The 20,079-nt window shown below is 42.0% G+C and overlaps 1 protein-coding gene across 1 annotated transcript in view; it reads left to right on the top strand.

The window, feature by feature from the left end:
* ECPAS (Ecm29 proteasome adaptor and scaffold) overlaps positions 1–20,079 on the top strand; it is a 2,158,898-nt gene that overhangs the window by 1,096,825 nt on the left and 1,041,994 nt on the right. Inside the window, exon 24 of the mRNA XM_044061033.1 lies at positions 4,864–4,987. Within this exon, the coding sequence (XP_043916968.1) occupies positions 4,864–4,987 (124 nt within the window). The remainder of the gene's footprint in view (positions 1–4,863; positions 4,988–20,079) is intronic.

Genomic DNA, 20,079 nt, shown 5'->3' with positions numbered 1-20,079 from the left:
ACATTGCTTTTTCAGTATGCTCCTCATCGGATTTCTGGGATGATTACGTGAATATTCCAAATAGGAATTACTAAACATCTCCTTCCTGTGGATTCAAGATTTGAATCCTGTGGGTGTGTGTGAAACTAAGAGGTCTAAATAAGCAATTCCTACTTGGTTGCTGTTTTAAGTAAATTGGAGAAAACTTGCTCGTGTTGTTTATATATTGTACAGACTTGGTTATCTCATCGAGGGGACCATCCCACAAAATAAAAATATCATCCAGAAATCTAGTGTAACATTTGACATACTTGAAATACTCACTGTTAAAAACATGTTGTTCCTCCCAGTCAAGCAGTACCAAGTTTGCAAAGATGGGGGCACAAGCTGCCCCCATCGCTACACCCTTAGTCTGCCTGTAATACTCCACCTCAAAGTAAATGAAGTTGTTTTCTAATACAATGGACATGCATTCAACAATAAGTTGGACCCTATCCCATTAAGTCCCTGAATGTTTCCTAATACTGTTGGTAAACATCTCTAAACCTTCTTCCTTCGGAATGCATGAAAATAGGTCAATTACATCAGTAGTAAGAAATGCTAGTCCCTTTCTCCATAAACTAGGTTTCAGTCTACTGAGAAAATCCCAGGAATCTCTTATGGTATGAGGTGCTTTTACAAAAATGGGTTTTAACCAACGGTCTATAGCTACTCCTATAGGAAATGTTTTGGATTTGCTGCCAGATACTATTGGTTGGAAGGGTGGATCCAACAAATTTTTGTGTACTTTGGGTATACCCACTATTGTGGCTATTACTGGGGTAATTACCCTCAAAAAATGAAATGTGTCAGTGGTAATTCTACCGTCTAAATGAAATTCTTCCAAATATAAATCTATGCGCCTGTAAGCTATATGAATTTCATTCATAGAGACAGTTTCATAATTCCCTGACTCGTGTAATATTCCATACATTTTTTTTGTGTATTCCATGGAATCCTGTATTACTACTCCTCCCCCCTTGTCGGGTTTCATAACCCTAATTCCAAAATCTGATCTTAGCTGGTTCAACACTTCATTTTCTTTGGCCGATAAATTGTACTTGTACCTATCCTGATTAATCCTCTGTTGTAACTTGTATAACTCCCTGGTAACAACCTTCTCATAAGTAGCTATAATGGGGTGCATGGGGGGAATAAATACACTTTTTTTGTTAAGTGTACCGGTGACAATACTACTGGTTTGGTCATGAAAATGAATAGCTAAATTTCATTTCCTTAGGTATAATTTAAATTCAATTATGTTATCAACTATATTGAACCTTGTTCTAGGCACAAATTTCATCCCTTTGGATAAAATACTAAAATGTTCTTCCTCTAACTGAATTTTCTTGTAGTTAAGTATATTAAAGTTGTTCAAATTATAAACTACTTCATTCAAGGCCTCTATATGACTTCTGTTAGCCTCTTCGGTCCCAATATTTACCATTGATATTGATTCCTTTTCCACCTCTGTTGACCCCCATACCAATTCTTCCTGTCCAACTCCTGTTCCTCCTCTCTGCCATATCTCCTCGTCCCTGGTGGATAGTTCCTCTGTCCTCTCTGAAACTTTTGGACCTGTTTGTTATAAAAATTGGGTCCACAAAACCACATTGATTCATATCTATCAATTTTGGCAATACATTTGACATATTTTTAGATAGTATAGACATAACCACTTTATAATAATGGTTTAAAGTTGAAATGGGTTTATGGGTCTGACAAGTCTTTACTCTCTTCAGTAGGTAATACAGCCACCACAACTTTCTTCCAAGACTGGTGTAGGTTTGTCTGTAGTTTTAATTCAAATTTTAGCTCTGTTTCTCTTAATCTGTCGTAAGACTGGTGACCTTTGGAGAAATGGTGGTGAATTGTAAGAGTAATTTGAGTCTCAGACTTCTTTTACTTCAGAAAATGTACATTAATTCACATTATCTTATTCTGAGTACTAATATTTTAAAAGTGTCCTTGACTAGAGCTATGAAGCAGCACGTAGACCAAAACTCGATGTATGCAATTTCCAGTCCGACATGGCTATAAGTCTACCAAGGCACTTGAGTTTTCATGCAGGACTACAAGTTTCAGCCTTTGCTTCAGGCAACTGTGGGCACTTGGATGCTTCAAGGAACATCTGTATATGTAGCATGTGATATCACAGTAACATTGGCCCCGAATTATTTTGAAGATCACAGGAGTTCCTTGAATGGGAATTTTAACCTGCTAGCCTGCTTCTAAAACAGACATAATAATGATTGAACCCTAAAAATGCTTTTTCTGCAGTATTTTTTAGTTTCATTTCACTTTTTCAAAAGAAATCTCTTTAATCAGCCTTGTTTTGCAACAACAGCAAAAAGATGCAGTGTGTTACATCTCGTACATCATCTTCCATGTGCAGCATAGTCCTGGTTCATTGTGGCAGTGGGTATACCCTGTGCATTTGGTGGGTTTACTTTCACTCTGCTTCTCCAACATTTGCTTAGCTGGGCTAGAATCATGCCTGTTGTGAAACATCCCATTAGTTTTCCATTTTATCTCACACACATCATTTGCCATAGTTAGATTAGCATTTTGCCTTTTAAGAAATTCTGCCTTTCTGGGGATTTGTATTTTTCCCTAAGGTTAGATTAAGTTGTAACTGTTGAGGCATTTCTACATCAAGTCATCCCAGTTACAAATCTGTCCCTTATTTGTTCGTCTTTTCTGACATTATACCCACAACTTTCTTCTAGTTTGTTTTGTCATCTTACATATGCTTCAGCACATTCACTGTTTATTTGCACACAGCTATGGAAGCATGCCGCTTCATTTATTATATTTTTCTTTGGCACAGAATGCTCACAGAGTTTGCTAATCAGGCTTGTATATAATACTCTGGCAATCTGAATAAAAAGGAACTGTATATCGCCTCTAATTCACAGGCCATTGCAAAGAGAAGTGTATTTATCTGGATTTAATAATTTCTTTGCTACTTGAAATTGTGCAAAACCTCTGTCTCCAAACAGGCTAACAAAAGGGCTTTGAGAGTCAAATGACTCTGCTGGATTAAACTTTGTTACAGCAGAAGAAAATCAGTTAAATTTGGTAAAACGAAGACAGTTTATGGTACAACAGTGTTTTTCAGTAAAAGAGATCACTCAACATGGTATGGCACAGTTTTATAACTGATAAGTCAGTTTTCAGTTTTCCTTCACTGAGAAATCCTAGTGCTGATGCCATGTCAGAATTTGCTTTTTGTATTCTTCGTTGCCTGATTCAGAAATGTCAGGATTCAACATCAGTTTCAGCAGATGGGTAACTTTTATTAGTACTAACATAATATCTCACCATAAACAATGTTAACATGTCAGCATATGGTTTATTAGTCTTAAAATGGCAATGACAGTTTTATATATGCACAATATATATTTATATATATATATATATATATCTGCATTTTAGCAGCTTTATTCAACTTATTACATTTCTCAGCTGTACCTCGTTATGCAAATGTTCCTCATTTTGAGCATTAAAAATTCAGTGTTCCTCACTGCTCCATATTGAAAGGGTTTGACACTCATTAATTTTTTTTAACATATCCATGGTAAATAATACTGATTAATATTAATCTTCAAAATAACGCAATTTTAAGTATAAAGAATCATTCAATAACCATGCCTTGAGCTTCCTAGTAGCTAAGAGTGTTGTATATTAATAATTTGTTCCACATTGTGAAAGTTGGTGTTATTTTTATAAATGGAATGTTCAGAGTTGTGTATGAATAATAGCTCCACACATGTAATTGGGTCATACCCATCTCACCATGCATAAGCAAGGTACTATACAGGGCTCATTCAATGGTAAATTTAATGCAGAATATAGTACTGTTCTGTCTTGATAGTATTTTAAATGCATTTTCTTTGGAGTAAATATTACTGTGAATATTCTGGTAGAAGTGCATTAGTGTCAGAAACAGTAAATAAGACCAAGAATTGTGTGACTGTCCTAAGTAGTAGAAAGTGTAGTTACCGCAGCCTCAGATGCAGCTGGTGGGACATGAAGAGGAGGTAAGCAGAAGACTCGTATGTTTTAGAAACTACCCCATGTTAACAATTGGGTCTTTCTTTAATATATTATAGAAATCAATTTCCATGTATGTTTAATAAATCATTTTGTCTGTACATTTAAATACAGAATTATTTTTATGTAATGTTTGCCCCCCCCCCGACCATCTGATCCATCAGTGCTATGCCCATTTGTTCCCACTAGGGGCAAAAGCTTGCCATGACGTGGCTGTATCCAGGCAGTCATTGCATTGGGGATTAGCTGGAATGAGATTTGCAATAAAGTTCTAGTCATTCCCTTTACAGTGCCCAGTAGCACTCGAGGTGACTATGCAGTGGACATACTGTGGAGATGCCACTTATTTCCGCTGATTGTATCCACAGGCTGTCCTTTCATTTCAAGCAGACTGTTCATGTTAGGTCTTCTGTCTTTTTTATGAGAGATCATTGACGGTATGCACTCCTAATGATTCATGTCTCCCCTCGATGAGAAAAGGGACACTGCTCAAACACTCCTCTTCCTCCCTAGCTGGCTGCCAGTAACTGGAATGCTATGAAAGCCATCATGTCTGGGTTGTAGTCGAGGCTTCATTTGGTCTAGCCATAGATTTGGCACACTTAGATATGCAGAAGGTAATGTTTGGCATCTGTAATACATAAGCAAAGAATGAAAACACCTGTTGCCTTTAGCAGTAAGCATAATTTGTATCTTATAATTTACACAAAGTCTTCATTACAGTTCTGTGAATGTATTTTGTGAAGACTTAAATGTGATTGCTGTTAACGTGCCTTTGTTTTTATGTAGGCTAAACAGATAGAACTTCAGTTCACTGTTGCTGAAGCCATCACTAGTGCTGCTATAGGAACTAGCTCAGTTGCTGCCCGTGATGTATGGACCGTTACAGAAGAGGAGTACACTTCTTTTTCAGGTATGTTGTGTGGGACACAGTGCTCACCTTAGTTCTTCTAATCTGTGTATTAAAATATTAACTTGAATGTGGAGGAGACTGAAAACTCACTTTGTGCCTTTTGGAGATATTGTAACTAATTAAAAAGTATTTTGCAGGTCTTGAAATAAGGTAAACATATGCCACAGTAGCAACCATTGTGATTGTCTGTAAACCGAGCTGTAGTGATTTTATTTTTACTGGGTTTTATATCAAGTCATATGATCTGTTATTGTGGGACCTACTTGTTGCATCTCTTACTCATCTTTATCTATTAAAAGGAGAAAAATGATAAGTAGATATGAATCAAGAGTTATTATCGGAGGTAGAAATTAATTCAGCTTGGATAGCTAGTAAGTGGGATAAAATGAAAATGGTGTTTAAAAATGTGGTAGAAGTAAGAGAAAAAGGGATATTGGAAAGAAATAGGAATTATTTAGATTAGTTGACAGAGGTTTAAGTATTGCAGAAAAATGCTAATTTTACAGAATAAGAAGAGGAGTAACAAAAGAATGCTAAAGGGAAAATAAAGGAAGTATCTGGATATGTATGAGTTTAGAAAGGTTGCTGTTAAACAACTATTTTTTGATAACAGCTGTAGAGTGCAAACACTTTTAGCACAATGACTTGGACAACAAAGAAAGATAGTTATAGCCAAACTTACGAAGCCTATAACATCTGAAATCCTAGAGGCATCCAGTATATTTATTATTTATTTTATTTATTATTTTACATTTGTTGACCGGGATTGTCCGACTGAGCTGAAGAGCCCTTTTTCAGTAGAAGCCCGGGGAGAAAAGCTCCTTCCTTACATCACTATTGCAGTATTCCAATACTTATCGTTTTTTCTGACAAGGTAACCTTATGTTATGCCATTGTACCAAAGCCAGAAACTTTCTTGACACATGTGACCTAAGTCCGCACACATAGGGATATAGAAGCAGAGGTACAAGTGTAGGATTCTCAAGCTGTCTTTCTCCAGCCTAAGGGCAGAAGCTTTGTTAACATTGATCAGCATTCCATGTCGTTTACCATTACTGCTGCTGAGGCTTGGTCAGATGCATTACCTGTTGGGAACCTTCTTTTTTATCTACTTTAGATTAATGATTCTTCAGGGAATGCTCAAACTAATAAGTATTTTCCAGGTCATGAACTGACATGGTGAACATGTGCCACAGTAGCAGCCATTTTAACAGTCTGTTGGCTGTAAACTAAATTGTACTGATTTTTTTTTATTGGGTTTTATAATTGTATGATTTGATATTGTGGGCCCAACTTGTTGGATCTCTTGCTCAGCCTTCTTTACTTCTCTTAATTTATTTTTTCCTTCAAATAACTCTGGAAGGTATGCATGTCCTTTGCTGGTGCATGACATAACATTACGTGGCACAGTAGGAGACTGTACTGAACCCCATCATGTCTGTTCTGCCATTTGTGTAGTTCAGACCTTGATCCTGATGTCATTATGGAAGACATCCCATATTTGACATCTAAAACAATTAAATGTTACTACAACAACCAGATCTCAAGCAAGGGTTTGTGCTAACATTGTCTTATTGCTTGAGAGAGAAGCACAGAATGAAGCTGTGCTATAAATGTGAACATTTCAACACAACTACTTGAAGTTGCAGGGAGAGATAAGGTCTTAATCTAGCTTATGTGTAGTTAGCACCATGACTGGCATGAAAGTCCCTTGCACAACCTTAGTCCTTTACCAGAGCATTACTTGAAGGGGAAGGAAAGGGAGGACCAATACTGGTCACACTGTTTTTAGAGGTAGACTTTTTCCTTGGAAGGATTCACAATTTTGTGTGTACCAGTCTTTGCCATCAACTAGAATAGGCTCTATTTCTTATCTTCCAGTTCTGCTGATTTCATGAGAAGCATCCTCCCCCATAACCACCTTATGAGATGCATCCTGGGGTGTAAGCACTGCCCATTCCCTAGTCAAACTTGGAGTGGTACTCTGGTGATTCCTCCTCCTCCTCCCAGGGAGCAGTCCTTGGAGTTTCTTGGCCCTTAGGTATAGCATTTGGGGCCAAGGGCTGTTTCCTCTGCCTCACCTGGGGTCCAAAAGAATTCTGTAGTCCAGATAGAAAAGGGTCCATGGGATTCTTCTACACCAGGATTTGTGGGTCGGGCTGTTGATTTCAGAAAATTGCTAACTGTCTGGAGAGACTTTCCCACGTAGGTGTAGAAGCAACCCTTAGGAACATGACTGCCAGGGCCTTTGGAGATCTTTCCTGTCTTAGAAGTGGTAAATGGGTGCTTCACGACTTACATATACTGATATCCCTAATAAAGGGCTTTGTAGAGAAAATGAGATAAGGTGCCTCTTCTTCATAGCAAAGATACCTATTCAGGGGTTTCTTTTGCAGAGAATGGGAGCCACAAGTTAGTACATGATGTACCTTATAATCTTTGAGGTCCTCTCCTAAGTAGGAGTCAAAAGGTGGGGATGTCTCGTTGTTCTTGTCTGTCTAAGAGAGAAATGCCTTCAGGTCCTATGAGCTTTTCTGTTTTTTTAAATGAGAATAGAGACCTCCATTTCTTCATCTCAGGACTGGGTGGAGTTGAGCATGTAATGTGTGATCTGATGTTGTCTCTTCAGTCAATGCCACAACAGCTTGGTTATTGGATCCACCCAGGACATGACTTCAGCCACTTTTGGCCTTTGGATCCAAAGATCCAGCTTCTCCCCTTACTCAATAACCCCTGTAACTAGAGAGTTACCTCAGATCTTGTTTGCCACTTGATTGCTACAGGCGCAATCTCCATTGCTCAGGCTGGGTTCAGCGAAGTGAAATTTAGTATGTGAAGTTGTTCTATCTTGCCGTTCATTCTTACTGATGGGTTCGGAGCCGATCCCTTGGCTCCGAGTTGGCACCTATTACAAAGCTGGAGGATTTCAAGTAACTCGAGGCCAAGTCCCTATCCCATGATGCACCTTGAGTTACCTCAGATCTAATTTGCTGCTGCAACTGATTGGAGGTTCTTGCTAGCTCGAACCAGTAAAAACTTTAATACTTTTTTATTTCTAAAAATTATTGGAAATTTATTGTTAAAATAGTTAGATATTTAGGTTAGGTAAGCTCTTAAAGCTTTATCTGCAGTGTTCCCTTCCCTTGTGTGCTTTTTCATAGCTATATATTTGACCTCGTTTTTCTTCATAGGCTTATTTAAATTTTCTGACTAGAAAGTGTTTATTCAGTGACCTTTTTGTAACATTTTTTTCTTAGCATAGTATTGTGTGATTAGTTAGTGACTAGAAATTGTTTATGCAGTGACCTTTTTGTCACATTTTTTTCTTAGCATATTATTTTATAATTCTTAAAGTTAACTTACTTATCAATATTATCTGCTTGGTTAATTTGTGTGTGTCAGTATTATCTGCTTAGTTAATTTGTGTGTGTGTGTGCTTGTTAGCCTTAATTTGAGGGCTTGTGTGCAAATATTTAGCCTGTTTTTTATTAGAAAGCTTATTAATAGTTGTAGTTAGCCTTAGTTTAAAGGGCTTTTGTGTGTGTGTGCTTATAGTTAGCCTGTTTTTCATTAGAAGGCTAATTTATATTTGCTGTTGTTGGGTGTGTCCATTTCTGTCATGGCTGGTGACAAGGACAAACACCCTAAGTCAGGGTTTAAAAAATGCCCTAAATGTGGACAGAAGATGTCTGTTACTGACTGCCATGCTAGTTGTGTCTACTGCTTAACTGCCTTGCACTGACAAGAAACATGTTCCATATGCCATTCCTTTTCCTCTTGGGTCCTCCAAGAGAGAAAGAGGAAGCTCATTGACAGAGGTTTGTTGAAACCTTCTTTCCAGGAGGCTTTGAGTGACCAGGATGGATCTAGTAAGTCCTCCAAGACTTCTGTGGAATCGAAAAAGTCTAAAAAGTCAAAAGAGTCTGTGACATCGGCTCCACAGGTCTTGGAGCCGACTCTCTTTCCTTTTCAGAGCCAGTCCCTGGTTTTGGAACTGGTATCCGAAATTCCTAAATCTCCACTACTTCAGTCGATACCATTGGTCCATTCATCTCAGTCTTCTGTTAGCCTATCAGATTTGGATGTTGATCGGGTGGTGCAGAAGCTTCTACAGGCACTGATCTTTGCAAAATTATCGGCTCCGACCCAGGCAGCTATATCTCTTCCTCCTCCAAGCCATACCAGTCCTTCTGAGCCAGAGGAGTTGAACTTGCTGATTGTGGAGCCTTCGGAGCCGACTCCTGCTCCAGTGTCTTTGGCTCCATTGACTCTGACGTTCTCAGTGCCCATCGAGGACTCTAGGAGCCGCCACTCACTGGTTGGGTCCAGGGAGGATAGTCGAACTGACTTATTGGTTCCAACTTTGCCTCTTGGGGCTTCGGCTTGGATGACTTTGGCTCCTACCTTAGGCTTGGAGCCCACTGTCCTGGTGCCGGGGGTATTGACTGTTTCCACGGATCCATCGGTCTCTTCACATTGGAGCAGGGGCGCTTTCAAAGCCATGAGGAGAGTTATGTCTCCCAAGACATCCACAACTTCAGGTTTGGCTTCTTCATCCCCTAAAGCGCCTGTGTCTGCTTCTACTTCACAGATCCTAGCTAAGCGCAGAGACCCAGAGCCTCAGGAAGCCCCTTTGGGTGGCCCATGCTCTTCAGAGACCTCACCAGAAGCTCCCACTGATGAAGTTCCGAGGAAGTGTGTGTGTAAGAGGAAACATTTAGACTCCCCTCTGGAGTCACTAACATCTGATACTGACTTGGATGAATCAGAAGGGCCCCCACGGTCCCCCTCTGAGGATATCTCATTTGCAGAGATGCTTGAAGTCCTTAGGCAGAGGGGTGACTGGCAGTCCACCAACCCTACTGAGGATGAGTCTGTTCTCCTGAAGGCTTTTGGGTCTCAGCCCTCCACCTCTTGGGTGTCTCCGACCTTCGATGAGCTTATGCAGCTGGTCTCACGAAGGGCGTGGGAGTCTCCAGACACCATGGCACCTGTCCCTAGGAGGCCTAATAAGTTGATATCTGCCTCCCCAAGATAAATCCTTCTTGACCAAAGATGTGCCAGTTGATACCATGGTGGTGCCGGCAACCACCAAAAGGGAAATGTCTGAAACTTCCTCGTCTATCCATCCTTCTAACAGAGACTCTAGGACCATGGATAGGTATGGGAAGAGCATGTTTAGTTCAGTGACTTTTGCACTCCGCTTAACTATTTAACCCATTTTACGAGAACACGAAGAGATCTCCTTAAAGAGCTGGGAGATGCTCTTCAGGGTACAGTAGCTGCAGGAACTACAGACAAAGTTGCCTCCCAGCTTGCTACCCTCAACTCCATAGTGAACTCGTCCATGCGCCTCATTTCATATGCAGCTGATGGAATGAGTAGGGCAGCGTGTACAGGAGTTGCTCTTAGGAGACACTCCTGGATGCGCTTGTGTTCCTTCGCGGAGCCCTTCAAGTCATCCTTTGTGAATACTCCCTTTGATGGCTCGTCCCTTTTTGGGCCCAAAGTTAAGGAAACTTTAACCAGGTGTGAGGAGGAAGGAAAGACTCTGCCGTCTGAGTCTGTTTTTCCACCCCTACCAGACCCTACCCCAAGGGTCAAAGGGAAGGAAAAATTTGGTTCCGAAAAGCTCAAGGAGCCTTTCAGGACACATGTGGTGAACCCCCCTCCAGGGGCAGAAGAGGGGGCAATAATGGAAGACGCTGCCCTTGCGGCAGAGGGGGTCTGCAAAACCAGGGCAACAGAGATCACTTCTTTGGGAAGCCCTAACAGCACTCCTGAAAGGAGGCCTGACTGTCCTGCTCTGGAGGCAGTCAGGGGTCGCTTATCTTTGTACCCAAATGCCTGGCTCAAAATAAACGACAACTGGGTACAAAGTATCATTTCCAGAGAATACTTCATCCCATTCACCACACCCCCTCCACCAACAAGAAAAATCCCGGACATTCCACCCTGTTACAGGGAACAAGCAACAGTAGAGGTCCAGACATTGCTAAGAAAAAGAGTCATCCAACCAGTCCCAGCAGGCCAGACGGGATCGGAAACTTACTCAAGATTCTTTTTAGTTCCAAAAAAGACAGGGGACTGGAGACCTATATTGGACCTCACCAGACTAAACAAATCTGTAAAGAAAGAGAAGTTTCGGGTGATCACGCTTCAGTCAATACTTCCTTTCTTAGGGAAAGACAATTGGATGTGTTCAATAGATCTCCAGGATGCGTACTACCGCATAAAAATGGCCAGGCCATCCAGGGATCATCTGCGCTTCCAGCTGGGAGCCAATCATACCAGTTTCGAGCCCTGCCCTTTGGTCTCACTACAGGCCCAAGAGTGTTCACCAAATGCATGGCAGTGGTCACGGCTCACCTGAGACATTTAGGATTCCAGATTTTTCCGTACTTAGATGATTGGCTCCTCACCGTCACCACCAGGCATCAACTCATTCAGGCCATGGAATCCACTCTGTCACTCTGCAACCAGCTGGGCATTACAATAAACTCAGGAAAAATCTGCTTTATCGCCATCGCAGCATATCGTCTTTATCGGAGCAGAACTGGACACCACCACCACGCTAAGACTTTCAGTAGAAAGAGTCTTATTTCTCCGTCAGCATGTCCGCATTCTAATATCCAAAAACAAAGCACCAGCATCAGAAGTTCTGAAATTAGTAGGAATGATGGCAGCAGCAATTCGGGCCATACCACTGGGTTGTATGCACATACGGATACTGCAATGACTGTTCACTCAATGGTCTTACCAAGAGCTCCCTATGTCTCACATGATAGTGATCACAAATTCCTGCAAAAAGGATCTTCAGTGGTGGTTGACCTCACTTCATGTTACGATAGGACGTCCATTTCTCTTACCCCCACCAGCGGTGACCGTGACCATGGACCTCTTCCCTGATAGGGTGGGGGGGCAGCATTTTCAGGGAAGGACAGCCCAAGGCACATGGACCGATCAAGAGACACTTCTGCATATCAATGTCCTAGAGGTGAGAGCAGTACTTTTGGTGTTGCAGGACTTCCAGGACTCTCTTCCTCTGGGAACGATTGCAATTCAGATGGACAACATGTCAGTGGTCTGGTACTTGAACAAACAAGGAGGAACCAGATCCTACCCCTTTTGTCACAAGGCCATAAGAGTATGGCAGTGGGCTATATCCACCCAGCACTTTGTTAGCAACGCATATCCCGGGGTAATCCAAAGTGATAGCAGACAAGCTGTGCAGTGCAATTTTGTTGCCCCACAAGTGGTCCCTCAAGACAGAAATAGCGGACAGGATATTCTGCAGGTGGAGTCCGCCTTGCTGCAGCCTTTTTGTCAGTCACATGAACACCAAATGCAGAAGCTACTTTGCCCTGATTCCCCCTCCGGGAGAAGCCCCAAGGGACGCACTCGTTCATGATTGGCCCCCGGGTCTCCTCTGTGCATTCCCACCAATCCTGTTGATACCCAAGGTATTACAGAAAGCGAAAGCCCTGGGAAGGATTATCTTTCTAATAGCTCCTCATTGGCCTCGTCAGATTTGGTTCCCCTTCCTTTGACTTTGTCTTTTGGAGGACCCCTGGATTCTGGACCCAGTTCCGGACCTTCTGATGCACTCATCGGGGGAACTTCATCCCTCTCTGCAGTCTCTGAGGCTGACAGCTTGGCTGCTCCAATTCCCATCATAGCCAGGTTCCATAACCTCTCCAATGAGATGAAGCAAATTCTCTTATCCTCTCACAAATCCTCTACAAGGAAGCTATACCTTAGCAAATGGAAAAAAAATGTTCTATATGGGCCTCTAAAAACAATATTAATCCTTATCAAGCCCCTATGGCCTCTATACTAGAATTCTTGACCATGATCTTCAGTAAAGGAGCTGCAGCAGCAACAGTCCGTGTTCAACTTGCTGCCATCTCTAACTTTCATTTTGGATTTGAAGGGTTGCATATTATGTCACATAAATTATCCAAAGCCTTTCTCAAAGGGACCTTTCATATTGGACCTCCTGTGAAATCTCCCTATTCTCCATGGAATCTAAATTTTATGCTTTCCCGCATAATTCTTCCTCCATTTGAACCAGCTTCCTCATGTGAGCTCATATTTTTGTAATGGAAAACCATCTTTTTAGTGACTATTACTTCTGCCCGCAGAGTGTCAGAGCTTCAAGCCTTGTCCATCAAGCCTCCTTATTTGATTTTCCATGCTGACAGAGTCTCACTTTGAACAAACCCCTCTTTCTTGCCCAAAGTTTGGACTGAAACTAATCTCAACCAAATTATAGATTTGCCAGTTTTCTTCCCCAACCACTCCAACAATCTAGAGTATATACTGCACAAACTTGATGTTCACAGACAGCTCAGATTTTATTTGGCTAGAACAAAAGATTTCAGGAAATCAGACCAGCTTTTTGTTTCATTTTCAGATTCCAGGAAAGGTATGCCAGTGACTAAAACAACTCTGTCTAAATGGTTATCTGACTGTATAAAATTAAAGCTCACTCAACCAGAGCAGTTTCTACATCCTCTGCTTTTTCTGCCAGACTTCCTGTTGATAACGTTTGCACAGCAGCCACTTGGTCAAAACCTCATATCTTTATCATTCATTACAAAGTTGACAGGGCCTCCTTTGGATCCACGGTCCTGAGAAATATACTCCCATGAGCCACCCGAGGTAGATGGTGCTTGGGACGCTACCCATCAGTAAGAATGAACAGCTAGATAGAACAACTTCACATATAAGAAGTTATATACGTACCATAACGTTCCATGTGAGTTGTTCATCTCGCCTTCATTCTTATGTCCCTCCTTCCTACCCTCTCTTGGGCTCTCAGAAGACCGAGATGCTAGATCCTTCCTGGTTACTTAACCCTTCTATGCTTTCTCTCTTATGGAGTTATAGAATGCCATATGGTATTATTATGCGCAGCAAACAAGATCTGAGGTAACTCAAGGTGCATCATCGGATAGGGACTTGGCCTCAAGCTACTTGGAATCTTCGAGCTTTGTAGTATGTGCTGACTCAGAGCCGAGGGATCGGCTCCGAACCCATCAGTAAGAATGAAAGCAAGATGAACAACTCACATGGAACGTTATGGTAAGTACATAACTTCTTTTTTTTAATATCTTTGATATTTGTGAGGTTTATACTTTTCTGCCTTTATCAGTGTCCTTCCTCTTGTCTTTTACCTGCTTTTTACTTAAAAAAAAAAAAAAAAAAAAAAAAAAAATTGGAGCCTTTTCCCCCTGTTGTTTAGCTTTAGTAGTCGTAGAATATTTTGCTAGCTCAATAATTGTTATTGCTGTTGCTGTTTTTTTATTACTTTTGTAGGGTTCTTTGTTATGTCAGAAAAACCTTCAGAATTAAAGAAATATGTGGCCTATGACCACAAGATTCCCAAGTCTGATGCATATACTAAGTGTGTTTACTGCTTAGGGAATGCTGATCTTGATTTACAATGCCCTATTTGTTCTGCTTTTGACTCCAGGGTCTTAATTATTAAGGGTCTTCTCCCTGCCTCAGTGAGAAAAGTTTCCCTTCCTCATTATACTGCTTATGCTGTATCCCCTTCTAGGAAATCTTCTGACAAGTCCTGTGGTGAGAAGAGTCTTGGCAAGCCAAAAGAAAAGATGAAAGAATCCAAAAAGCAGTCACTGGGTCATTCATCTTTGAATCCAGCACTAAAGGTTCCTAAGACTTTGAATCTGACTCTGGTGCCAGATCCTATCCTTAATGGATCCAGCTCTCCTCCCTTGCCATAACTGTGTTTCTCCCCCAGAACTGGTTTCAGCCAAGCTGCGATATCTGTTTCTCCAGGAAAGACCCCTCCCCTCATCTGTCATGAGATGGTGCAGTCATCCAGGAGCCTTTCTGAGAAGGACTTGGATAGAATGATGAGGAAGTTCCTCAGGACCCAAAATCATTTGGGTTTTCTCCCAGCTCCAACCATTGTCAGTGCTGTGGGCATGGGCCCATCCACTCATCATATTATTACTCCTTCCCTGATCTGACCTTTGGACTCTGGGCTTTGTAGTCCGGGTGTCTCTGCGTTTGTCCATGTCTGGTCCAAAGACCTGGTCTTCCTTGACTCTGACCGTATCTTTGATCAAGTCTGTGTAGTGTGGCTTTGACCTTGATGGATCTGGGAACCGAGGTGCTGGCATCAGACCCAGGAGGCCTGGCTCAACTCCAGAGTTTTTGGAGCAGTCCCTCCCCTTAGGAGCTTTGGCCCTAGACAGCTTAGCGTCAGCTTCAGAGCTGAGTCGAACAGGTCTCTGGGACCAGTCTGTGTTAGGTGTTTGCAGCTCCTACTAGAGGGGTTTCAGGTCCTGTCTCAGCTTCTACTTTTGAATCTTTAAAGAGCGTGCTGTCTTGTTCTAGGGAGCAGACTTCCCTCTCCTGCTGGAGCTGTCTCTCCCAGGAGTTTCTTGGATCCTGAATCTACACTTTCTATCCTGTCAGTGGCAGCTAGCCCCTCATAGTCTTGAGACTGTACACAGTGAAGACAGTGCAGTGAAGACTCTTCTTCAGCATCCGAATCCTCTCCAGGACACCCTGCTGGGGAGGCTTGGTGGAAGAATTCATGCAAAAGGAAGCACATTGACTCCCTTCAGGAGTCTTTGACTGAAGATACTGACTTTGAGGGAGAGGGGTCCCCCAGATCCCCCTTTAAGGATGTCTCATTTGCAAAATCCTGGAACTAGTTAGAAAGGGGGTGGTCTTCCTAAGGCCCTTTCCTACTTATTTCGTGAGACTTTTGGGGCTGGATTGTCTAATATTTCAGTGGTCCCTCCCACGGATGAGATGGTTGACTTGCTATCTAAGTGGGCATTGAGGAACCAGATGTGGCTAAACCTATTCCAGGGAAGACTGATAAATTTTTGGTATCCCATAAGGATAACACTTATTGGAGAAAGGGTCCTGTTGTTGATTCCATGGTAGTAGCAGTAGCCACCAAAAAGGAGCTTGCCAAGGAAAGCTCTACACTCCATCTCCTTAACAGGAAGTCTAGGGCACTGGATAGGTTCAAGAAGTGAGTTTATGCTCCAGCAACATTTGCGTTTAGGATGCTGAACTATTTAACATGTGTTACACGCTTCTAGATGGATTTAACCTAGGAGCTTACCAAATCCCTCCGGGTCCATAACTGTGGAGAAGTCTGTCGACATACAGTTTACCACCCTTCAGTCCCTATCAAATTTGTCTATGTGCCTCATTTCCAGTATGACAAATGGCACTTTTGAGTGCTTCTCGTACCAGCATAGCTGTTATATGGCATGCATGGATGCGCCTGTGTAACTTTGCACTTTAAAATGTCCTTTATCGATGCTCCCAGTGACGGTGCACCCTGTTTGGGCCAAAATTAAAAAAGATGCTATCCATTAGTGAGCAAGATGGAATAACTTTGTCTGTCATAGGGATTTGGTTTTCTACTCACCCCCCCCCACCACCTCCACCCCAGAGGACGTTTTCGAGAAACTGTAATTTGCTGCTAACACTTTTGGTGATATACCCCCCACCCTCTGTGGTGGACATTGTCCCCAAGGCTGAAGTGATATGCACAATGAAGGCTTTTGTAATTGGAGCCTTTCTCTCACAGGCCTTATCAGAATTTCTGAACAGTTGCCCATTGCTGAACTCTGGAGGCAGTCGGTGGCACTTATCCCTGCACTCCACAGCCTGGACTTCCATCACTCAAGATGTTTGGGTGCAGAGGATTATAACCATAGGTTATTCCATCCCTTTTCTTTCTTACCCCTCCTCGCTAAAGGAAAGTTCCCTGTGTTACACCCTGTCAATAAAAGGCAGCAACACTACTAATAAAAAAAAGTTGCTATACAATTGGCATCCAAGAAGTCCCACTGGAACAGTAAGGATCAAGGGTCTATTGAAGATTCTTTTTGGTGCTAAATTATAACTGGGGCCTCAGGTCAATTTTGGACCTCAGCCATTTGAACCACTATGTCAAAAATAAGAAATTCCTGATGGTCATGGTATAGTGCATTCTACCATTGTTGAGAAAGGATGACTGGATGTGCTTGAAAGACCTTCAGGGCATGTGCTACCATATGAAGGAGGACAAATACTCCAGAAGATTTCAACACTTCCAGCTGGGAGCCAGTCACTTCCAGTTCCAAGGCTTGACCTTTGGTCTCACCACAACCCCCAGAGTACTTACCAGTTGTGTAGCAGTGTTTGCAGCTCAGCTCAGACTGCAGGGATTCTGAGTGTTCCTATAGCTGGATGACTGGCTCATAACTTCCCCAAACAGGAATCTTCTTCTGTGAGCCAGGGACTCCTTGCTCCACTTTTGTTGACAACTAGGGATAACTGTGAACATGGCCAAGTCCAAACTTCAACCAGTTCATTGGAGTGCATTTGAATGCAAAATTACAAATAGCCAGACTACTGGAAACAAAGATTTCCATGCTTAAGCAATAAGCAGTAGCAGTACTTTCCCATCAAAAGCCACCAGCAAGATTTATTTTTTCCTCTCCTCAGCTTGATGGCAGCCACCATAACCTTGGTCTTCCTTGCCAGATTTCATATGAGGTTACTCCAGTTGAATCTGTCAGTACAATGGACAATGAGATGTCAGCCCATGAATTTTCTAGTGTCCGTTACAAAAATTTGCCAAATTCACTTTCAGTGCTGATTAGATTATCTGATAATATCTCAAGGTCAACCTTTTTTTTCTCCCCAGGCTACAGTGACCACCGATGCTTTCCAGTGAGGGTTGGGGAGGGGTCATTTCTTGAGGAAGGCTGTCCAATGCATTAGGTCCCTTTTAGAGACCAGTCTTCACATCAGTATCCTGGAGATGAGGGCAGTTCTTCTAGCACTGCAGGCTTTCTAGGTCTCCTTTCCTAAGGGTGTGATGTCCATGCATATAGATAGACAATATGTCAGTAGTTTGATACATCAATAAACAGGGAGGAAGATGATCCTACCCATTATGATGGGAGGCCATGAGGGTTTGGCAGTGGGCAGTGTCTTACCACCACTGTCTGATAGCAGTGCACACACTGGGAAGTCCAGTATTTTAGCGGACAGGTTGAGCAGGTCTATCCTCTTCCCTCATGTGTGGTTTCTCAACCTGACAGTGGCAGATCAGTTTTTCAGCCTCTAGGGCCAACCGTGTTGCGATCTCTTATTCCTTGCCAGCACCAAATGCAGCAGATACTTTGCCCTGATCCCCAGGAGGAGGAGTCCCCAAGGAATACTGTGATCCACACTTGGTCCCCAGTCAGCTTTTACGCTTGTCCTTCCACTCCTCTCATCCCAAAGTTCCTGCAGACAGAACTGTGGTAGAAGGCTGTATGATTCTTATTTCCTCCTTTTGACTTCCTCATGTGGTTTTCCCTTCCTCTGGTGTCATCTGATTCCTCTCCCTTGGGTGCTGGACCTTGCTGCAGATCTTCTCTCTTAGCCGGACATCCAAACCTACAAGCTAACTGCATTGTTTTTCCAGTTCTGATGTTGACTAGACAGTCCAGGCTTTCTTCCAAAGTCATTCACATTTTGACCTCTGCTCAGAAACAGAAGGGCTTCTGTTAGGAAGGTTTACTAAAGTAAATGCAAGAGGTTTACTGTTTTGGCTTCTAGTAGAAATTTGGACTACTTTCAGCCCCTTTTTGGTGATCTAGACTTCCTGGTTTCTGTCTTCCACAGTGGGAGTAGTTATTCTACTGTCAATGGCCAACTAGCAGCCATTTCCATCTTTCACATTGGAGAGGATCAGTCACCCATCACCTTCCTTAGATTGTCTTAGACCTTCCTTTGGGGTACCTTCCTTCCTTCAGCCTCCCCTTAGGGACCCCATTCCCCCTTGGTATATTACTTCTTCTACAGGCCTTAACTAGACCCCATTTTGAATCTTCAGCTACAGGTGACTTAAAATGTCTAGCTTGGAAGATCTTGCTTTTGGTGGAGGTCACCTCGGCTAGGAAGGTACTGGAACTACATGCTCTTACCTAAAAAAAAAACTCCTTATGTGGTCTTCCATAAGGACAGTGTTTCTCTAAGAACTAATCCATCCTTTCTACCTAAGGTGGCCATATCTCTCAACCTCTTAGAGCAAGGAATCTGAACAAACCCATGAATAAAAGTAGGGCAAAGGCCCAAAAATAGGGACAGTTTTTATATAATGCTCTTACAAGCTTAGAAAGTTGATAGAATAACAGATTTTGCATTAGCATGAATTTTCTGAAGGGTATGAAGTCTGAAACTCAAATGTCTGCCATTATTTTCTAACTTCAGTCTTTAATAATTTGCCAGAAAACCACAATTTTATGAAAAATGGACCAAAACTGAGGCATAAATCTGAACATTTAGCAAAAATCTGTACAGTTGATAGGTATGAAGGTGGCACCTGAATCATCACTTAGTCTGTCAACCTTCCTGTTTTCTTTCCAACATTTGCCAACAAATGGGCTTACCAAGATGGCTGTGCACTGATCAACAGCTTAACTTCAGTTCTCCCAGTGAGAAAAAAGAAACTGAAACATAAGGGGCAGGCACTCTGTTACTCTTAGTAAATTCAGTTACTGGCTAGTAAGTACGCTGCCTGGATGCCAGCAAAGTAGGAACTTAGAGAGCCTGAAAGAAAATCGGCTAGAAAAGGTGAAGAGAAAACATTGACTGGGAATAATCCTGCAGCTGCGTTCAAGCTACAGCTTTGGTGCAGTACATCCCTTCCAGTAATCTAGAGGAAAAAATAAGTCAAATGTGCTCAGATCGGATTTAAATAAATGAAACACTGAAGGAGTATATCTACTCAAATAGCAAAAGGGTGGAAAAAAATGAAAGAAACTTTAAACAAATATTCAGATAAGCTGATAAAACTGCAAAAAATCATAGGTTGAAATAAAGAAAAGTCTGACTGAGCATGACCTTGCTCAAGATGAGATGTTTCAAAAAATGGTAGAATTAGAGGGCAGAGTACATAGAGAAAATCTGAGATTTTCTGCCGTACGATATAGGTTTTCCTGGAGGATCAAAATCATTTTTACATGCAGAGCAGGCTAAGAAGGAAATACAAAAGGTTGTCCAACAAAATGTGAGCCATCAAGCAGAAGGTGATTTTGCTTCTGATCATATAT

This window comes from Protopterus annectens, chromosome 2.part0, assembly GCF_019279795.1.
Source record: "Protopterus annectens isolate FY-2018-M chromosome 2.part0, PAN1.0, whole genome shotgun sequence".
NCBI lineage: Eukaryota > Metazoa > Chordata > Ceratodontiformes > Protopteridae > Protopterus > Protopterus annectens.
This window is presented reverse-complemented; position numbering and strand designations above follow the sequence as displayed.